The following is a 19,068-nucleotide window of genomic DNA, read 5'->3' on the forward strand; positions in this document are numbered from 1 at the left end:
CCCCGCCCCGGGGTTATTTCAGGCTTGGTGGCGGTGGTCGTCGCCTGGTTTACAGCGTCCCCGCGCAGAGGGCGTACGACCGCGCGGCGCCACGCCACGCCACGCCAGAGCAGCGGTCCGCGGGGGTGTGGCAGCGCGTAGCACCCCTCCCCCCCCCGGGGCGGCCGGGGTGTGCGTGAGTAGTAGTGCGTCGAATTTGGCTTCTTTGGCAAGCCGTTGCTGGCCATTGCATATACGTCAGTTTCGTCAATAAAGAAATACACTGCAGTCATTTTTTGCCCCCTAATGAAGTGATTTCTACTGACTAAGCTTAAAACAATAATTTTACTTTAAAAACAAAGAGATTTTTTAAAATGACTTTCCTTGTGATGATTGAGAGGGAAGTTACGCGGTTACGGTTACGAGGTATAGTGTTGAAATGATCTGAATTTCCAATTTGATCAAAAGATTTCAAAGTATATCGAAAATGGTATGTTGTTAGAGACATTTCCGGGAAAATCGAAGTATCCAGAATCCACTAGTTATCCCGCAAAAGAACACAGCAACATAAACAAACACTGCAACATGCTCAAAATTTTGCGACGTACAGTTCTGCGGAGGCACTTCCCCAAATCTCAATCACATGTATGAGAATTTTTTGAAGCCATCATGGCGCAGGCGCAGACACCAAGGGGGAGGGGCAGCAAGACAGCAGTGTCGTAGATATGGTAGCCATGGCAGGCGCCAGCGTTTACCCTAGTATGGAAGAACTTGATAGAAAAGTAGTTATTGAGTTTATGCATCTTTTAGAAAAATCAAAACAACTTTTTAATGGGCTAAGGTGAGTTTCTTACTCAATTTTCTGTACCAATTTGAGCTATAACCAGAACATAAACTACATACGAGCAATGTCGCTCATCGATAGCAGACGGTATTTTGACACTTCATGGAAAACCAATTATTGGCAATGCGATATTACTTTGGTTTTTATTTACCACGTTTCTTGCTTTTGGATGTGGCTCTTGGAGCACTACTGGTTTCTATTCACAAACCATATCTTAAAGTGTGCTCTATAACCTCACCTGTCACCTGCCTGTATTTGCAACACCAGATGGTTTTAGTGGTTGTCAACAATTCATTAATCAAACAGAAACTAGTATTATAAGCTTATGTTCGTATTTTTACATTTGTCACTTGCGAAGCGTGGTAATTTTATCTTTCTCTCTGTATCTTTCAATCCATGGCTTAGAACCTGTGTATCAAAGATATTATTCTACATTTGGAATATTCTCTCATTTTTACATTTAAAACATGCCCTTTTCTCATTTGTCAATATATATTTTGGTCTATAATTCATGTTTTTTCTTTCCTTATTTACAGAGACTTGCCTCAACATGGTCACAAACAATGGCAATCATACTTTGGTAGAACGTTCGACATTTACACCAAATTATGGAAGTTCCAGCAACAACACAGGTAAACTTGATTTGACTATAATTAAACAATCATTATAGACTTGGCATGTTAATCCATTTGTTTCCTTGTCCGGCAGACTAATACTAGATACTAAATATGGTCTAAAAAGATGGCAAATAGGAGAAATAGCATCAAAAATTGGCCAACTATACTACCACTACTAGTGAGTAAACTTGTACTGGATGAATTATTATTCTCTCAAAAATGTTCTTCTTACCTAGCATAGTTCACTGTTTGCTTTTTTAATACTATGTGTGGTCCTTCTACACCTGTTAATCTTTCTTGCTTACAGTTTGAGGACAAGTGAAACAAATTATTTGAATGAGGCATACTCATTTTATGCAGCAATCCGTGGAAGACAATATTATTCTAGGGCAGCCAAAGAGAACAGGTATATTTCTATCTGAATGTTCTCCTGATAATGAGGTGTTTAATGATGAGTATTTTCTTATTTGTGCTTCGTCTCTTTAAATAGGCCTGATTTGATGGTTAAAAAGCTGAGATACTATGCTCGTTTTATTGTTGTGTGTCTGCTTCTCAAACGAATGAAATTAGTTCGAGAATTAGTAATGGTTTGTATTTCAATCTCAAATCCATATAAAATCGTGACTTGCTATTTTTATATACCTTCTATGTTCTCTCACATATTAGGAATTGGATAAACAAATTGTGGACTACACAAGTACATATGAACCTGATGATCAATTGGAGTGGTCACTGGTCCTAGAGGAAATCAAGTCTTTCATCAAGGCTGACGCTATTGTAAATGTTCTTCATGCTGATGCCAACACAGTGATATTATCACATAGGTAAAGTTTCTTTATTCTTGAAAACTTATTAACATATTATTTAGGAAGTCAGCACCCCACAAAAATGCATTTCTTTTGAAAACAGATTAGGGCCATTGACCACCCCACCCTGTGAGAAAACACCTATGATGAATCTTGTTCTTCAGGAAATAATTATTATAGGAAACTGCAACGATCAGGTATTTTATGTGTTTATGAAGTGGAGTACTTTGACCTACTGTTAGTTTTACTTGACTATTAATGACTTTCCACATTTTAGGTCAAGTTTAGTGAGTTAACCATGGACATGTTCAGGATGCTCCAAACTCTAGAAAGAGAACCTCAGGATGAATTCAATCATATCTACGATTCATCACCTGCACCCGGCAGATCAAGCTTTGTAAGTTAACTGTCAGTTTTGAATTGTGTGAATAACAAAGTCAGTCCACATGCTCTCTGCTTCCAGGAAAAGTATAACTTCACTTCTTTTTTGACATTGTAAATATACATGACTGTTAAATTTTCAGGACAAGTACTCGATGCCAGGGAAAATGAGTCATGAAAATGGTGATGGGCAGTTGCTGGGCAGGCCAAGCAGACGGGAAAATCCTCACAAATATCTTTTATATAAACCTACTTTTAGTCAAGTTATTATGTTTCTGTCATCAGGTATGATTTACTTTTATGAAATGTGGATGTTCTCATTTTCTCTTATATTTTCAAATCTTAAATGAGTCATTTTTTATTTATTTTTTAACAATTCTAGGGTTTAAAGAATTACCAATCAATGGAGCAATGCTTCTTTACCTGTCTGCGGATGGCTGCTTTTCTACTGCTAAACACCCTCAGGACTGTAAGCTAGAGAAACACTCATGATGGTATAATTTTACCAGTTCCAAGTAGACTGTTATCATCTGTAATTTGTTTTATTTTACAGATGGTTATGATTTAGGTGGAGTTCAGACAAGTTGCAAAAAAGAAGATATGATTCACAATAAAAAATCCTTACAACTAAAAGAAATGCATTGGTATACCTATTTTCATAAAATTAGTGTGCTTTAATCTAATCTACGAGTTTCAATCAATTAATCTAATCTCACATGTTGTTTTCTCTCTGTTTTTTTTTTTTTTTAAATATTCTAATTTTTGTCTTGTTTCTAGCATGTATCCTGGTGATCTGTATCCTTTTACAAGGAAGCCATTCTTTGTAATTGTGGATTCGGACAACAGCTTTGCTTTTCAACATATTCCCCAGTACTTCAATCAACCACTTGTCATTCTCATGTCTCCTCAGGAACTTCCTTTGAAGTTCCAGGGTAAATATAAACTACTATTTCATATCTTACTACTGTATACTGTTTTCTTTGTCTCTCTGTATGAATAATTGCATATTTCCTGTATTTCAGACCATCACCACAATGGTAGCTTGTTTACATTATTCCTTCATTCTCCGTTGACGGCATTTTGCTACATTTGCGGAGTAACAACAATACCCATTCATCAGTGGGAACGGTGTCAGTCTTTCATTGACCGGTTTGTCACTGAAGCAAGCAGACTATTCTCACATTGTAGGATAGGTAAGTTTAAAAACTTACAATTCTCTCACACTGTCTGCTGTTAAGTCTTTTGGGATACAACCTTATTTTTCTCTACTCCTCTCTTTTTCCCAGATCCTGCTTACATTCAGTTTTTTGGTGATGACTTTCTTCGGGTCCTCTTACTTCGTTATGTGTTTTGTGATGTTGTCTTACATCTGCATCGTTCTTTTAAGGTAGGGGGAAAAATTATAATTATTGGCTATAACTTAATTTGATTTTCTAAAATTTCAAGTTTATTCATTGGATTTTAATTATTTTTTTTCAAATCTTAGGGTTCTATGCTGCGACCACGATGTCAACCTCCTCTCCCAGAAGGGGATTTATTGGACCACCCCTCACTTACACATCTTGTGTTCGACCTTGCCGCCAATCTTGAGGTGCGTGACCATTTTATGCCCACAAACACAGGGAATGACTGACTTAGAGGTCTCTAGTCATAGCTTTTAACCTTTTTAAGGTGGCTGTAATGTTGTTAAAAATCAACCCTTTCTAGTCAGTTTTGTTTTAATTTGTTTTAAAAGAAGCAACCCAGTCAGAAATATTTATACTGTGTGCTGACAAATCATTTCTTTTAACTGAAGTGTATTGCCTTGCTAGTACTTTGCTCAATTGTTTTTGGAAAAGTACTGTATCTCAAAGAATGTGCGAATGTCATTGCAATCTTGGTGTTATACATTGCCATACATGTAAAGTGAAATTACCTCTCCTACCTTTGTACTAGAATGTGTAAACTCAAGATTTCCCAACTTGAAGAGTTATTTCAGTGGAGTTTCCGTTAAATATTTCTTTTCTGGCTGGGACCAAAACACAATCTGTGACAGACAGAAAATCAAATCTAAGACATTGTAGTCTTTTGCTTATTAAGTGATTGTAATAATTGTATGTACTGATGAGAGACAGAGTAACTTTTGAGACACCTTACCTTTTGTACAATTTTAATACAGTGTAACTACAACGTGCAGTTTACAAATATTGTAGGACAGTTAGGGTCCCTTATAGTTTTCTTATTCATCAAACATAGATGATGGGACTGCTCATCTATAGATCTTTGCTAGCCTTCATATTTTTTATTTCCTATCAAATCTGGTACATTAGCATATGAAGAAAACTACATATAAGTTTCTCCACAAAATTATGAAACTAATCTGTGCATTGTACTGTACAGTAGGCCCTCAGGTGGAGAAATTATCTATTTTTATTAAACCTTAATTATAAGGGAATTGGTTTGCTTCCCTTCCACTTAAGAGTGTGCTCAGTTACATACCATTTATTCCTGCTCAACTTGAACAGTAACACATCCACTTTCAAATTCCACCAGTAACAAAATATGTACGTAATATTCATCAAATTTTAAAAATTCTTTAGAGCGGTCAAGCTTTTGAGACTCTCATAAATGTCAGATAAGCTATAAGCAGCTAATGTGGATTTCCATCTGGCATCATGATGCAGGATTGGTGTGTGAAGACTCATTTTGTGCTACTGGTAGAATCAAATCAGGTTGGCTGCGTTGCCGATTCCAAACAAAAAGCATGAGATGCACTATGCCCTATTGCATTTGAGTGGTTCTCCCCTGCATTTTGCTTGCACTCATTCTATGTATTATCTATTTCCACAAGCCCCAACTTAATGATGTTTTCATTATGAAAATCATAGAAGATTAAACATTAACCATCAGAAACACTTGTCTGATGATTAGTGATTATTTATTATTGTTCTCCGTAAAGACGTCCTACCAGTACTAATCAAAATCGTAACATAAATTACCCCTAATCTAGTCATGTACCTCTAATTTTAGCTTATTATTATCCTCAGTTTTGTAAACCTCTTTATCTATAACACCCTTTTTTTTTCAAACATTTGTTTTAGTACTAATTATTGTGTGTTTTCAACTTGTTTTAAGTTTTTCCTCTTACCTTGGATTTATTAATTATATTCCCTACATACATCTTCCTATTCGTCTTTTGGTTTTGAATTTCAACAATGATGTTTAATGCAGTAATATCTTCATCTACGTTTTGAGTTATCTGTCCTCTGTGTGGTAATTACCTGTCATTGATTTACACAATGTTTCTTTTAGTTTGTATTCAATTTAAATTTTTGGGGGGGCTTTATGGTTGAGCCTATGGCAAATACAATATTTGCCTTGCTGTTTCTGTTTTGTGTGTGAAATACTGATCCCTAATAATCTTTGATCAAGACCTTGTTTGAATATGTTAGTGACTTCACTCTAGGAGCTTTATCAGTAGACTTCGGCAAATTTAAAATTGCAGATGTATTTTGGGACTATCAATACAGGAAGCAGAAATGATGCTTTGTCTGCTGAGTCTAGTTGATTTGCCCTAGCAACCTGTGATGTAATATTCCATACCATGTCTTGTGCACATTGTTATTATCTAAATTGAGAGATTCAAGAGTTAAATCCAAATCAGTATTTAGGTCACTTAATGAAATTATGTTTGTGATAAATCATCTTCCATTTTAATTATTTTTACATGGTTTATTTTGTCATCTTGTTTCCTTTCTCACTAAAATCAATCTTATTAAATCTCTCATATTTTATTAGTGTTACATTATCACAGGTCATTTGCCAAAAGTGAGAGTATGTACTAAGAATCAGATGTAGAAAAGTTGTTGGAGTAAGTTGAAGCAAGTATTTTGAAAAAAATCTTGATATACTGTAAATCATCATTAATTAACCTGTTCCCAAATTGTCAGGTGATCTCATACCTTTTGTGTTAAAAATTTCCATGTTCCTTTGAACCTTAAAACTTTGTAGCTCAAAATATTAGCAATATGTATAGTATTTTTTTTATATGCCCAGTGCTCTTAGTGCGACATCATATTATAGATGCCAGAAGTTAGTCAGAGTTCTCAATGATATCATTTGGTTATGCTTCTTTTTCTTTTAGTGTTTTAGTTTTTTTAAATAGGTTTCTTCATAAGAAATTTGGCAATTTTTTTGTCAGATTATTTGATTAAGGCATGAATTGCTTTCAGAGTCTAAAAAGAGTTTTGAAAGGTTTTGAAATGCCTGCTTTGGCATGACTGGAAACTAAACAATAACTTGGGTAAAGGTAAAGTAATAATTTTGTGGAATTAAATGTAGTGGGTATCTACTAACCTTGAAGAATATTTCTCATTAGTTTTAAATATCTCACTTTCTATTCTCAACTGTTTAGTTGAGCTAATTTTATTTCATTTTGTAACTGGCACATTTTTACAAATTTTCTCATGGTTTCTGTTTTAAGTGCGAGCAAAAGTTTTAGATTTTGTTCCTAAATCTTGACATGAATTCTCCATTCCATATGTTATGTTTGTATGTTTTCAGATTTGATTTCCTTATGACAGTTCTAATGTCTGTAGTTCACATGTCGAATTCTAGTCGTGCTCATGCATTCAGTGAAAATACTGTTTGATAGATAATATCAGTTAAATAGCAGAGATTAATCATGCCCTGAGTTTTTGAAGTATGTATTACATTCACATACAGTACTTACATACATATTTATTTTCATCCTAGTTAACGTGCCATTAAAGCTTTTCTTTTGGGCACATAAGTGAACGTTTATTGTTCATAATGTACATAATTATGTCATACAGGTATGTTAAAAGAGGAACAGATCCAGTAACTCAACTTTTAATTTTTCCTGATAGTTATAACGGGTCACCTTGGTACCTATTTAAAGCTAGCTCTTACTGAACAGTATTTTTAAAATCTTCAGAGCTTGGTACTTTCTTGAAAACTATTTAATGTTGCTAAGCATTAGGGATGAGTACAATTTAAAAGAAAAGATACCTTCCTTTTGCAGTGCTTTAAGTGCTTCAGCTTAGTCTGGCCTTTTTTTTCTGTTTGTTAAGTGTTGAGAGGAAAGGTCTTGATTTGTGTGAGCTTTTGAGTGCCATTATCCCTTCCAAATGTCTATCCTGCTTGAAGATGATGATGTGGAATTGTATTATTTATTCCAACACTGCCGAGCAGCATTGCTGCCTATTGTTAAGAGAGAAAGATATGGTGTGTATAGCTAATTGCAAGGTCGCTTTTGTGCGAATATTTTTAATATGCCCTATATGCCAGCAATTGGCATCATAATCTAATTTAAATGTTATCATAAATGAGAGAGTATGTTTGTTGGACCGTCCCACCAATGTTCAGGATTATTGTACCAGATAGATGTGATACTGTTGATAATCTGTTATTAGATCATTCAATTTAATTTATAAGTGAGAGATCAAAACTATGTCCATTGTACACCTGCATTGGTTTGTGTGGTGAGTTACAATGATCACAAGAAATCTCCGTTCAGTCTCACTGTATACTAACTTTTTATTTCATTGCGTATTAGTGTTGGTTTTATATTTTACCTACCAAATTACCTGAGGGCCACCAGGTCGTGTTTTGCATTATTTCCCTTCCTATGTTCAAGTTTTTCAGTGCAATATTTGGTTCACTGAACTACAAATATTTATATCAATTACATTCCATACTATTTGCTTTGAGAGTAGGTGCAGACTATGTTATAGAGCTATGTATTGCTGAACCTTCTCTTGGTTGACAAGTTGAGTGCAGAAATTTTCAGCCCATTATGGTTTAGCTTCAAGCTTGAATACATTGTTGTCAGGTGTCACTCATTGTGTTCAAGCACAACATTTCAGACCTTTTAGGGTTCTGACCGTATTTGATAAAATTATTTGTGAGTTTTAGTCCATTTTGGTACTACTTCCAGGTCAAAACAAATGTATCATAAGATCTTTTATTTCATTTGCAAATGCATTAGGAGAGTTTATTAGATCACATCCATTCTACTTGTACTTGTTTGTAAGTGTCTATTTTTGCTGCACCGACTTGGGATATTTTACCTCAGTCAAGTGAGACAAAGTCCACACCTCATTAATTATTAGTATTAATCCCAGCATCATGCAGAGGAGTTTCTCATCATGCTGTGCTATCGATACCCTTGTGATATTCTGTAAATTATGACATTATATCAGTATTACAAATAAATATATACTATTCATTAAAAGTACCTTTTTTTTTTCAACATAGCCACCTCCTTCACTTTCAATTTTGAGTTTGTTACTTGCTCAACCCCACTCGGTAGAGATGCACATGCACAAGCTACCAAAGCACGTACTAAATCATTCTCCAAATTCTCTACCCGGGTGGTTGGTGGGTTCCATGTCCTCTGGTCCCACCCTCTCCCCTTCTCCACCCATTCCCACCAAAATGCTGACCAACCAATTTTGGACAGACATGCAGATGCAGAGGCTGCACTGACCCCTGACTAACCCACCAAACCCTACAGCATAACTCAAAATCTAATTTTTCATATGATGCTTGATGTTCTACTCTAAGGAATTCAGGGTGCATAAATAAAGCCAAAAATAATATACTTATCATGATTTACTAATAATTTTCACATGATTTCCATTATGAATTTTAAATATTAGTACATAATTGTTGAGGTACTTTAACAGTTTGATTGCATGCCCTCCTAAAACACTGACCAATGTCGCACTATCTTTACTACAAAATTACCCCTTTAAAAGAAATTTTGAACAGAAGAATTACACACCTTTCTATTGCCATGCCAACAATGAGTATATTTGTAATTTGTTATGCACACAAAATCTTACAAAAGAGATTAATGACTGGAAACTAGAAGATACTTTGATATGATCATTGCGGTGAAATATTAAAACAATAATTGCAAAGTACTCATTGATGCTCATAGCTTACTGATACTGCCGGTGTGAAAAAATTGATTTGGGCTTGGACAGTAAAGTATTTGTTTGGTCTCCAAGTTTGTATGATTTTCAAAGCAGAAACTGTACACACAATCAATGATAATACACTTCTTCATATTGGTCCTTAGCCTAAATCAAACATATTTTAGGTCAATACAGATATATATTATACAAACAAGTTCATCATTACTTGATAAGAAATTGAAAGAAAGCCTGATCTGTAGTATCATGAAATATTAGAAGTGCAGACAACAATATAGCGCTAGCTAGATTTGAAATGGTTGACTTACTGATGAAAGTCTAATTAAATAACGCTCAGCTAAGAAGTGATACTTTACTAAATGAAAAAGCCCTTCTCAAACTTCAACAGCTGTCCTGACCCCTCAGAACGATAAAAATATTTCAATTAAAACATCATAGAAAGGTGAAATTATAATAAAAGAATTACTTCTGTAATTCTTAAGTCTACAACAACCACACCAATTATATCTTCTCACAGTTAAGGAATAGTGCTCCTTTACCCCCCCCTACATGTAGGAATAATGGAAGAAACAATGCTCCTGTATTGCTGTACAATTTGGTAAGTACAACTTGTATTTCAGTACCAAAGGGTCATTTGAATTATAATATAAGTTATAGTTACAATAATTCAATTCCATTGAACAAAATGCAAATCCCTCCCAAATAAAGCCTGAAAATTAACTAATTGTAATAATTCTCATTTTGTACTGAGTAGGACATTGAACACAGGGTGCAAACTGTGCGAGCATGCTTGTACATACAAGCAGTTAAATTGCTCTAGAGGTAAATGCTTATTGTATAAGGCTGGATTCAATTTACAGAAATCTGAGTTCTCCATCTCAGAGTGTGGTAAACAAATATAGAAATAAAAACAAAAAAACAATACACTTGTCAAAGAGGGACTTGGCCAGAATATTCTTAATGTATTCAATACATGTATAAAAAGAGAAATTAGTAGCAGATGAAAGAATTCTTCTTTATGTACTGCAAAAAATTGAGTGATGTTCCATTCATTGGCAATGCCAGAGATGCAAGGCTGACAATATACCTAAGTCGTTGAAAACTGAGAAAACGCAATAAAAAGAAAAAAGTGAGTATGAAAGAAAAATTTAAGATAGAAGTTAGTTTACTAAAATCAGCAAAAGTTATCGCCCTCGTCGAGTTTTGGGTGGAGTTTTCAGTGGGGTGGCTGTCGCAGCTCTCCGCTTGCGAGTGCTACGCCCCTCCTGAATTTCAGCAACCTCTTCTGACTCTTGTTTGACCTCATCAGCAGATGTTTCATTTGCTTCCTCTTGTGAACCTTCAGGATTACATTCACTTCCTTGGGCATCATCATGAGCTTCCAGTGCTTCATCATGAGCCTCATGTGCTTCATCTTGGCCTTCACCATGTTCCTCATCTTCTCCATCTTGATGTTCTTCTTTTACATTCGCATCTGATTCAGCATTAGATTGTTCTCCTGAATGCTCTACCTTAGATTCTTCAGAAGCTTCCTCCTTAACTGAAGCAGAATTTTGTTCACTTTGACCATTTTGAGTTCCTGCTTGAGAGACTGCTGTTGGCGCTGGTGGATAATTATCCCACTCATCCTTATCTGCCATTACTTTAACAGATGATCCTTTGATCAGAATTCCATCGAGGGTTTGAGCTTTGACAACACTCTCTGGATCCTAGTAAATTGAAAATGCCATTTGAGTGTTGGAATAAATTATCACACAACTAGACCTATGGTATTTCAGGTTATCTAGAACGGACTCACCTGGAACTCAATATAAGCTTTGATGTTATTCTTCTTCATTTCTTTATGAACATGTTCAATGATTCCACAGACTTGGAATACTTTCCAGATGTCAACTTCCAGAATTGCTGAAAAAAAAATGCAACAAGAAAAAATAAATAAATGAAAAACTAACAGTGTACTGCATGTGGAATCATTTAAATGGTGGAGACAACAACGTACCTGGAGGAAGATCAGCCAAATACACTGGATTAATCAGTCGTTGGCCATCCCAAGGCAAAACACGCACTTCTTGCTTGTTTAGCTCTTGTCGGTCACGTAAAATGGCTTTCTCAACGCCATCAGCATCCTTCAAAAAAACAAAAAAAAAAAACTGTATCATCAAATATCAATGGTAAAATATTGAACCAGTTCATACAGAATGAATTCCCTTTAGTTCAAATTTAAATTTAAGATAGTAATTTTTCCACATCACAGATGATTAAAAAATTCCTTACCCAAAATACAAATACAGCTCTGCGGTTGGTTGTCTCAGCTGAGTCAATCTTGAGGTTGGAAATATCACCACATCCATCCATAAATTCCAATGCCTCCTTCCTTGTAATACCTAATTTTGAAAGCAAGTCAAACAGTCTTTAAGCAGATAGATACAATTATGATAAAAATTTGGATAGATGAAATCTTACCATAAGGTAAATTGAGAACCACAACACCAAGACCAGGACGGTCCTTAAGAGATGCCCACATTCTCAACTTAACAGGTTTGCCTTTCAACTCTTTGCCATCTAAACTAAGAGCTTTCTGGGCTTCTTCCTCATTCTACATTGTGAAAGTTAAAGCAGATGCTAATGAGTATCTTCAAAGAATTTAAAACAGAACAGTAAAAAGAATATCAAGCACCTCACCTCAAAATGAACTTGACCATACAAACGACCATCCCCACTTGTGGCATTTACTCTTTTCACATTCTTTATCTTACCACATTCATCAAAAAATCTCCACAGATCTTCATCATCAACATCTGAAAGTCAATATATAGGTTGAATAAATATGAACTGTGCAAATGTGTAATTTGCATAGTTATAATTTTTCATAAATACCAAGAGATATGTTGAGGCAACAGACAACAGTCGTTTTCCAAGACTCAAAATCACTCTCTTGCCGAGATACAACAAGATGACGATCCTCAATGACTGTTCCATGTTTCTCCAAGCCTTTCTTAGCTTCCTCTTCTGTTCCCATAACTATGCGCACCTCTATTGAGACTTTCTTTTCTGGTCCAGGGAGGCAGCTGAGTTCTTGTTTATTTATTGTAACCTGAGTATAAATAAGATAGTGAAATCCGAGTTTTCAGATGAGAAAACTTCTGCAGTTTGCTACAATTACTCAAGTCAAGGGTCTGAAAATATTTGGTTTGGACATGTTAAAAAACATTTTACCTGTTCAACTTTTCCACACTCTGCAAATAATGTTTTAAGTTCCTCTTTTAAGGCATCTTCAGGCTTCTCTGGACAGTTGCGAAGAAAAAGAGTGCGCCTGAAAGAATTGTAAAAAAAATAATTCATTAGTAAAGAGAAGAAATTGTTAAATAAACAACTCATACTTCAATAGAGGCTTACTTCTTTCTCTCTAGAAATGCTGCACTCTTAGTTTCTCTCGAGGCATTATTGTCACGCCTCCTTTTCTTCCAGTCCACTCTACCTCTTGCAGCTGGCCTTTGAGGAGGCGTAGCGGGTCCCCCCATTCTCCCTGGTGGTCCAGCAGGTGGGAAGAAACGTCCATTTGGGGCATAGCCTCCATAGCCATCCCTTCCTCCATATCCCCGATTAGATGGTGGGGTAAAGTGGTCGGCGTTGTTATAGGAGTTGTAAGAATTGTCGTAAGAGTTATTGTAGGAGTTGTAGCCACCATGACTACCAGCATAATTTCCTCCATAGTTATTGTAGTCAGATCTATAATTATTTCCGTAGTCAGCTCGATAGTTTCCTCCTCCTCCGCCGCCGCCACCACCACCATATCCCCAGTTTCTCCGGTCCATGGCAAAACCTGAGAGGAAGGGTGAAAGATCTATAATAAATTTGAAACTGATACTAACCATAAAGAGATAATAACATACACAGGAATGAACATAGAGGAATAGCAACACAATAGCACACTTCTCTGTTAAGGTACTACATCGCCTGAAATGTCAAAATTCCAAGTCTACAATACAGCAGAAATTCGTGAGTTGAATGGCAAAACTAAAGAAACAAAGTCTTAAAATAGATAAGGGACATTTGAAGGAAACAACCCAACCATACATAGCGGTTCCAGATTAGCAGGCATCAATAGATTTACATACTGGAATAGGATAGGTTATATGAGAATGATCAGGGCGATTTTCACTCCCTCCAGTCGAAATTGAGCATACTTACTTGTAAGAGATCTTACAGATGGAGGGGAGAAATTCTAGTAAAATGGTTTTAAAATGCAAATAAAATGTAGCAGTTCGACGCTAATGTAACCGCTTACCAACAAGGGTGAGGTTAGATAAGCCAGACGGGAATAACTAGCCGTAATCAACCCACGCTACCCCAACCCTTATTCAGATATTAAGGAGTACGTCACACCTCGACAAATTAGGCGATGATATAGTTACACCCAGGGAAAAACAAGAGTTCCATTCAAACCCGAATAACCTGCTTACGACGACGAGAAGCGGCTTGTCGGAAAAGGTCGTTCAGCGAAAGTTTTGCTCTTCTGTTTAGTACCTTCTTTTCTTTGACTCCGGAAGGTGCGCAAGGAATTCAGAGAGCGGCGGTAGTCGATAAATCCAGAGATGCGAGGTTTAATTGGTGAATTGGCGAGATTTCTTCCGCAGCTTGTTTATGGAGACCTTCTATAAGCTGAAGCCTTGTGGGCAGTCCGGAAAGCTTCCCAGCCGCAGCCTCAGCAGCCAGGGATCGGGTGGAATCGGCGTCGTCCCTGGCGTCACGTTCTTCTTCTTGTACTTCTACAACGTGACATCGACTCGAATTTCTCAGTATTACACCATATTTCCATGGTTCAGACTTAACTGGTGAGGTAGCTGTATAGCAAAATTCAGTTAGGTGCTTTTACAAATTCTCTTCAACACCATTTCGAAGAAGGTGTGCGCCAAAAAATATTTTGTTCTGTTTTTATGGACGGCCCCCTCCGTCATGCCCTTCCGTTCCACTCCCCACTTCCCCGAACACGTCTCCCAGTTGGGGCGGGTATATAAGGTGCTCTTCTCTGAGATATTCCATTCAAGATTGACGCCACAGGCTCTTGAGCCGAAGACTCTGCACTTTTGACAAATACTTTCAAGTCAGAGAAATGTCTGTTGATTTGGATAAATGTTTCGAAGTAGTGATGGAGCTTGCGAAGGCAGGTGGCAAGGTGAGTCGAGCACTGTCATGTGTATTTTCAAGCAGACGACCGAAGTTTGACACAAGACAGCTGATCTGTTGTGGGTGTTATTAAGCCATCTCGCACGGGACCCAAAATAATGTGTGATAAGAGGCGTTCGTGATAATCTAATATCATGAACATTACATCAGTTAGAAACAAGGATTGCCTCTATTCTATCTTTTTCCTTGAATTTAATGCATTATGTGGGCTTCTATTGATTTTGCGTTACAACTGGATCTGTAAAGTGTGAAGCCCTTTGAAAGCTAGACATGCAAAAATTTAAAATAACTATAGTGTTTTTTTTTTAAAATGTTTATATGTGACATAAATACTAGTTTTTACAGATGTTATAATCTAGCTCAACATAGTCATTACGTCATAGAATTTGGTGTTTACTTAACGTTATCTGGCAAAACGGAGTCTAGCCTTGTACTGGTTTTATCTGTGGGCAAACTTTCTTGTTCACAGATAATACGGGAAAGAATTTACAACAAAAAAACAGTGAACACAAAGTCGGATCGAATTGATCTGGTTACAGAAACTGATCAAGAAGTTGAAAAAATGCTTATATCAAATCTCCAGGCTCAATTCCCTGACCACAGGTAAGGCAGTCATGAAGTAATCCCTGTTTCCTTTTCCAGTTTGCTTTCCCCTTGACTGCAAAAATTTCAATATTTTTAGGTTCATTGGAGAAGAGTCAACAGCTGAAGGCATTCCATGTGAACTTACAGATGCTCCGACTTGGATAATCGATCCAATAGATGGGACAATGAACTTTGTTCATGGTTATCCTAATGTCTGCACTTCCATTGGGTTCACTGTGAATAAAATCACTGAAATAGCCATAATATACAATCCTGTCCTGGAACAAATGTTCACTGCACGGAGAGGACAGGGAGCTAAGCTTAATGGAGAACCTATTCATGTATCTGGAGAGAAAGGTACGTTGTGCATGTTAAGAGCGCAAATAAAAGAAATGAAAGTTGAATTTATACAACACAATGAAATTTTTCAGAACTGAAACAAGCTTTGCTAGGTCTCGAATGTGGCACAACACATGAGGCTGAAAAAATGAGTAATAATTTTAAGAACCAACAAACTTTTACTCCTATTGTACATGGGTAAGTTAAAATAATTACAAAATTTAATTTTGCAAAAAATTTGAATTTTAGCCCTGTAAATGGTATTGATAAGAATAGTTGATTTAATGTATTAGGACCAGATCAAGTGGATCAGCCGCAATTGATATGGCAATGGTAGCCATGGGAGGTTCTGATGCATATTTTGAGTTTGGCATCCATGCCTGGGACTATGCTGCAGGTGATCTGCTTGTTAGAGAGGCAGGTGGCGTGTGTCTTGATCCTGAAGGTACAGTGCTTCATGATAATAAGTTCACTAATTGACTGAACTGAGGTTTAAAATTACCACTCTCCCCCTTTAACAGGTGGACCATTGGATTTACTGGCTAGACGAATGTTATGTGCTGCTTCAATGGAATTGGCACAAGAGATGATTCCAAAAATCAGTCAAATCTACCCTCCTAGGGATTAATTGAATCAATAGCATTCCTTTCTGTAGTCTGAAAGTGGATCAAGCAACTTCTGTTGCAAAATTCTAAACTACAAACTGCTGTGAATCAATCATGTCTTTAAAAAAATGTAATTGCCATTCCAGATAATCTCTTACACCAGAAAATATATTCAGTCTCATTAGTTACAAATTCATTTTCCTAAAAGTTCATCTTGTTTTCCTTTCATCATCGTTTCTGATTGGGCAACATACTTGTCTGCGATTGCTCTGACCTGGGAAAAAGAAAAACTCTCAAAAGTTTAGACAGTTTTCACTTGACTTAATGAATTTAAAGAACAGTTGTTTACCTGTTTATATGCAGTTTGTTTTTCAGAATCTGGCATGGGACTTTCTCTAAGTTCTTTTATGTTATTCTCTTGAATTCGCTTTATTGAGTCTCGACATGTTATAAATAGAGCTTTGGCTTTCTTGGCAAGAATTTCTCTGTGTTCCTTGGTCACTCTGCAAGTAAGAATCATTTCATTTTCATAGCTCTACCTCATGATGTTCAGAGGTTGTTTAAGTTGAAGGGGATATTTGAGACTGAACAAGATCGAGATAACACACCCACAAACACTCACTTAGGGATTGGAATAAAGATCGTTGTGCCTTCCTGTTGAGGATTTAAATTCAATGCTGATGTTTTCAGGGCATCCATTACTGCTTTAGTCATCTGAGGGAATGATAACATATCCACAACAATAGTTTGCTGTCCTTTCCTTGTCATCTTTGCTATCTGCTGAAGTTCATATTCTTTACCTTCATATTTTACTTTGAAGGATTCCACTGACCCTGTAAAATACAAATAAACACCAGGAGTTTAAATAGTGTGGACAGCAATACTGCAATAGAAATATGCTTTCAATATATACCTGCCGATCTCAGTGATAAACTTTTCACAAATTCAGTTTTCATTGTCTCTACGGCACTTTCCATTTGTTGAGTCATTACATCAGTGTCAATGTGTTCGTTAAGGCCATGTGTATTTACTGGAGCCCCACCCTCTGAAAATATAGAGCAATTAACACATTTTCAAGGAATTCATGCCTTGGATTTACCAGATGTAAAAAAATATACTGCGAACTAAATTCTAGTTTCTCACTTACTACTCTTTTTTCCACCTTTCTTGGAGGCATAATCTCTGTGCACTACAACTAGAGGATACCCTTTATGGTTGGGTTTCAGGGCATCAATGGGAGAACTTATAGCAGCACGAGCCAAAATTGCAGAATTTCCATAAGTACATCGAGCAATTGACAATTGTCTGCATGGCCTCAAAATTGTTCTCTGAACAGACATAAATATGCCAAGGGAACTCATGGTTAAGTTAAAAAAGCAGGCCACTTGGATAGTCTTCAAAAAACAGCTGAAACTTGAGTGAAATTTGTGGAGTATCCACCCGTATTCTTTCGAAAACGACAAAAGTAAGTCCGTTTGTGATTGAATGCAACACCACCAAGGGGTTATGCGGTCCCCTAACGAGCAGACGACAGCCACTGCAGCCGAAAGTGCCCGTCGCGAGGCTTCACTCAGTTCTCTTGTATGAGAAATGTACATATACAGATTACTTCCGACCCCCCCCCCCTTTTTTTCCCCTGTTGACAAACAAACCACAAAACGACTTCGTGAACCGCTAGCTTGAGGTTTCGGCCACTTTCTTAATTTTCCGAATGTTTTGGTTGGTTCTCTGATTGGACACCTCCGATTTGTTAGAAACCAGGCTAAGGCGGAATGAACGGTCTTTTGACAGCAAGATGCTACCTACAGGCAAGGTGCTACAGGGTGGTCCACAGACCCCTTCCTTTGGTTTGCTGACTGTACCGCATGCAGGCGTGCGGGCGGCCTTGCCTACAGACGCTCACCATTACGCAACCCGTCCACACGCAGTATGACCAAAACAAAGGAAGGGGTCTGTGGACTACACTGTAATTTCGGGGTGTCTCAAATGTATACGCCAAAAGGCGTTTGCTACAGGATCCCGAGCAACATTTGGCGTATACTTTTGAGACGCCTTTTGGCGTATAGATTCTAGACATCTTTGCCCGTACTACTCCCATGGCACAGCCCTAGCTTTGAGCAGCATGCAGGAGTAAGGATGTACAGGACGTGAGCGCCTTTCAGGGTGTATGTATCAGAGGGCCTCTGCTGTGCTGTGGGAATGGTATGGGCAAAGGTGTTTAGAATCTATACGCCAAAAGATGTCTCAAAAGTATACGCCAAATGTTGCTCGGGATCCTGTAGCAAACGCCTTTTGGCGTATACATTTGAGACACCCCGAATTACAGTATACTTACGGTCACTCCTCCACGCTGAGCGTAATGCCGTAGGCGCGCGCGCGTGTGTGTGTGTGTGCGTGCGTGCGTGCGCGCGCGCGCGCTGTCACTCTCGCTGAGCGTAGCGTTACGTAGCGTGAGCAAAAGTTCTTAGTTGAATATAGCTGTTGATAGACGTCGTGAAGATGACGATGATAGGTTGCCGTCGGGGACCCATCAACAACGGTCCCAAACCGCCATGCTGCACATTCTGCATACGGCTTGCGGTGCGGTAGCGAGCGCAGCGGTGGTGAGCGGAGCCAGGACGAGCACGCCGCCCGGTGAGTAGGCCAACGCGCGACAGCGCCACGAATCAACCAGGTCGTGGCTGATTGACCCCGCTCAGTTGTCTAGTTATGCTGTATGCACGCAGGCGAGCGGGCTGGCGGGCTGGCCTATCGCCCCTGACCATGGCGCCTTGCGTGCCGAGC

The 19,068-nt window shown here is 37.7% G+C and overlaps 4 protein-coding genes across 5 annotated transcripts; 2 read left to right on the forward strand and 2 right to left on the reverse strand.

The window, feature by feature from the left end:
* The first annotated feature begins 647 nt into the window (after positions 1–647).
* LOC113212026 (protein SCAI) lies at positions 648–8,862 on the forward strand. Its single transcript, XM_026430594.2, has 15 exons — positions 648–820; positions 1,360–1,455; positions 1,532–1,618; positions 1,748–1,846; positions 1,931–2,027; positions 2,107–2,264; positions 2,350–2,443; positions 2,524–2,643; positions 2,771–2,912; positions 3,010–3,096; positions 3,181–3,271; positions 3,405–3,559; positions 3,650–3,820; positions 3,914–4,014; positions 4,114–8,862. The coding sequence occupies exons 1-15, from the start codon at positions 705–707 to the stop codon at positions 4,258–4,260; spliced, it is 1,761 nt and encodes a 586-aa protein (XP_026286379.1). The 5' UTR covers positions 648–704; the 3' UTR covers positions 4,261–8,862.
* Positions 8,863–9,224: 362 nt separating this feature from the next.
* Positions 9,225–14,384, reverse strand: LOC113212025 (uncharacterized). 2 transcript variants are annotated; one of them, XM_026430591.2, is made up of 10 exons: positions 14,096–14,384; positions 12,965–13,391; positions 12,785–12,881; positions 12,446–12,662; positions 12,251–12,366; positions 12,032–12,164; positions 11,843–11,952; positions 11,568–11,694; positions 11,367–11,473; positions 9,225–11,277 (listed from the first exon to the last, which is right to left on the reverse strand). In XM_026430591.2, exons 2-10 carry the CDS (start codon positions 13,381–13,383, stop codon positions 10,753–10,755), a joined length of 1,851 nt encoding a protein of 616 aa, XP_026286376.1. In that variant the 5' UTR covers positions 13,384–13,391; positions 14,096–14,384; the 3' UTR covers positions 9,225–10,752. The 2 variants fall into 2 exon arrangements, with proteins under 2 accessions (XP_026286376.1, XP_026286377.1); XM_026430592.2 differs by having other exon boundaries at positions 14,024–14,384.
* A 161-nt stretch (positions 14,385–14,545) lies between these two features.
* LOC113212027 (inositol monophosphatase 1) lies at positions 14,546–16,476 on the forward strand. Its single transcript, XM_026430595.2, has 6 exons — positions 14,546–14,744; positions 15,225–15,358; positions 15,438–15,697; positions 15,772–15,877; positions 15,973–16,124; positions 16,201–16,476. The coding sequence occupies exons 1-6, from the start codon at positions 14,682–14,684 to the stop codon at positions 16,305–16,307; spliced, it is 822 nt and encodes a 273-aa protein (XP_026286380.1). The 5' UTR covers positions 14,546–14,681; the 3' UTR covers positions 16,308–16,476.
* On the reverse strand, positions 16,432–17,823 carry LOC113212028 (ribosome-recycling factor, mitochondrial). The gene is made up of 5 exons (XM_026430596.2): positions 17,432–17,823; positions 17,198–17,329; positions 16,907–17,117; positions 16,634–16,787; positions 16,432–16,558 (listed from the first exon to the last, which is right to left on the reverse strand). The coding sequence occupies exons 1-5, from the start codon at positions 17,643–17,645 to the stop codon at positions 16,478–16,480; spliced, it is 792 nt and encodes a 263-aa protein (XP_026286381.1). The 5' UTR covers positions 17,646–17,823; the 3' UTR covers positions 16,432–16,477.
* Positions 17,824–19,068: the final 1,245 nt, after the last annotated feature.

Source organism: Frankliniella occidentalis, unplaced genomic scaffold, assembly GCF_000697945.3.
Source record: "Frankliniella occidentalis isolate FOCC.00 unplaced genomic scaffold, Focc_3.1 Scaffold31, whole genome shotgun sequence".
NCBI lineage: Eukaryota > Metazoa > Arthropoda > Insecta > Thysanoptera > Thripidae > Frankliniella > Frankliniella occidentalis.

Bases quoted from the DNA above. Each gene is read 5' to 3' on its own strand.
- LOC113212028 (XM_026430596.2), bottom strand. From the start codon at position 17,645: ATGAGTTCCCTTGGCATATTTATGTCTGTTCAGAGAACAATTTTGAGG. The intron at 17,330-17,431 runs GTAAGTGAGAAA...CTATATTTTCAG, and splicing joins GAAAGGTGGAAAAAAGAGTA to AGGGTGGGGCTCCAGTAAAT. The intron at 16,559-16,633 runs GTAAACAACTGT...TCTTTTTCCCAG, and splicing joins AACAAACTGCATATAAACAG to GTCAGAGCAATCGCAGACAA.
- LOC113212026 (XM_026430594.2), top strand. From the start codon at position 705: ATGGTAGCCATGGCAGGCGCCAGCGTTTACCCTAGTATGGAAGAACTT. The intron at 2,265-2,349 runs GTAAAGTTTCTT...TTTTGAAAACAG, and splicing joins ACAGTGATATTATCACATAG to ATTAGGGCCATTGACCACCC. The intron at 3,560-3,649 runs GTAAATATAAAC...CCTGTATTTCAG, and splicing joins ACTTCCTTTGAAGTTCCAGG to ACCATCACCACAATGGTAGC.
- LOC113212025 (XM_026430591.2), bottom strand. From the start codon at position 13,383: ATGGACCGGAGAAACTGGGGATATGGTGGTGGTGGCGGCGGCGGAGGA. The intron at 12,882-12,964 runs GTAAGCCTCTAT...CAATTCTTTCAG, and splicing joins GCATTTCTAGAGAGAAAGAA to GCGCACTCTTTTTCTTCGCA. The intron at 12,663-12,784 runs GTAAAATGTTTT...ATTTATACTCAG, and splicing joins AGTGTGGAAAAGTTGAACAG to GTTACAATAAATAAACAAGA.
- LOC113212027 (XM_026430595.2), top strand. From the start codon at position 14,682: ATGTCTGTTGATTTGGATAAATGTTTCGAAGTAGTGATGGAGCTTGCG. The intron at 15,359-15,437 runs GTAAGGCAGTCA...CAATATTTTTAG, and splicing joins GCTCAATTCCCTGACCACAG to GTTCATTGGAGAAGAGTCAA. The intron at 15,698-15,771 runs GTACGTTGTGCA...GAAATTTTTCAG, and splicing joins TCATGTATCTGGAGAGAAAG to AACTGAAACAAGCTTTGCTA.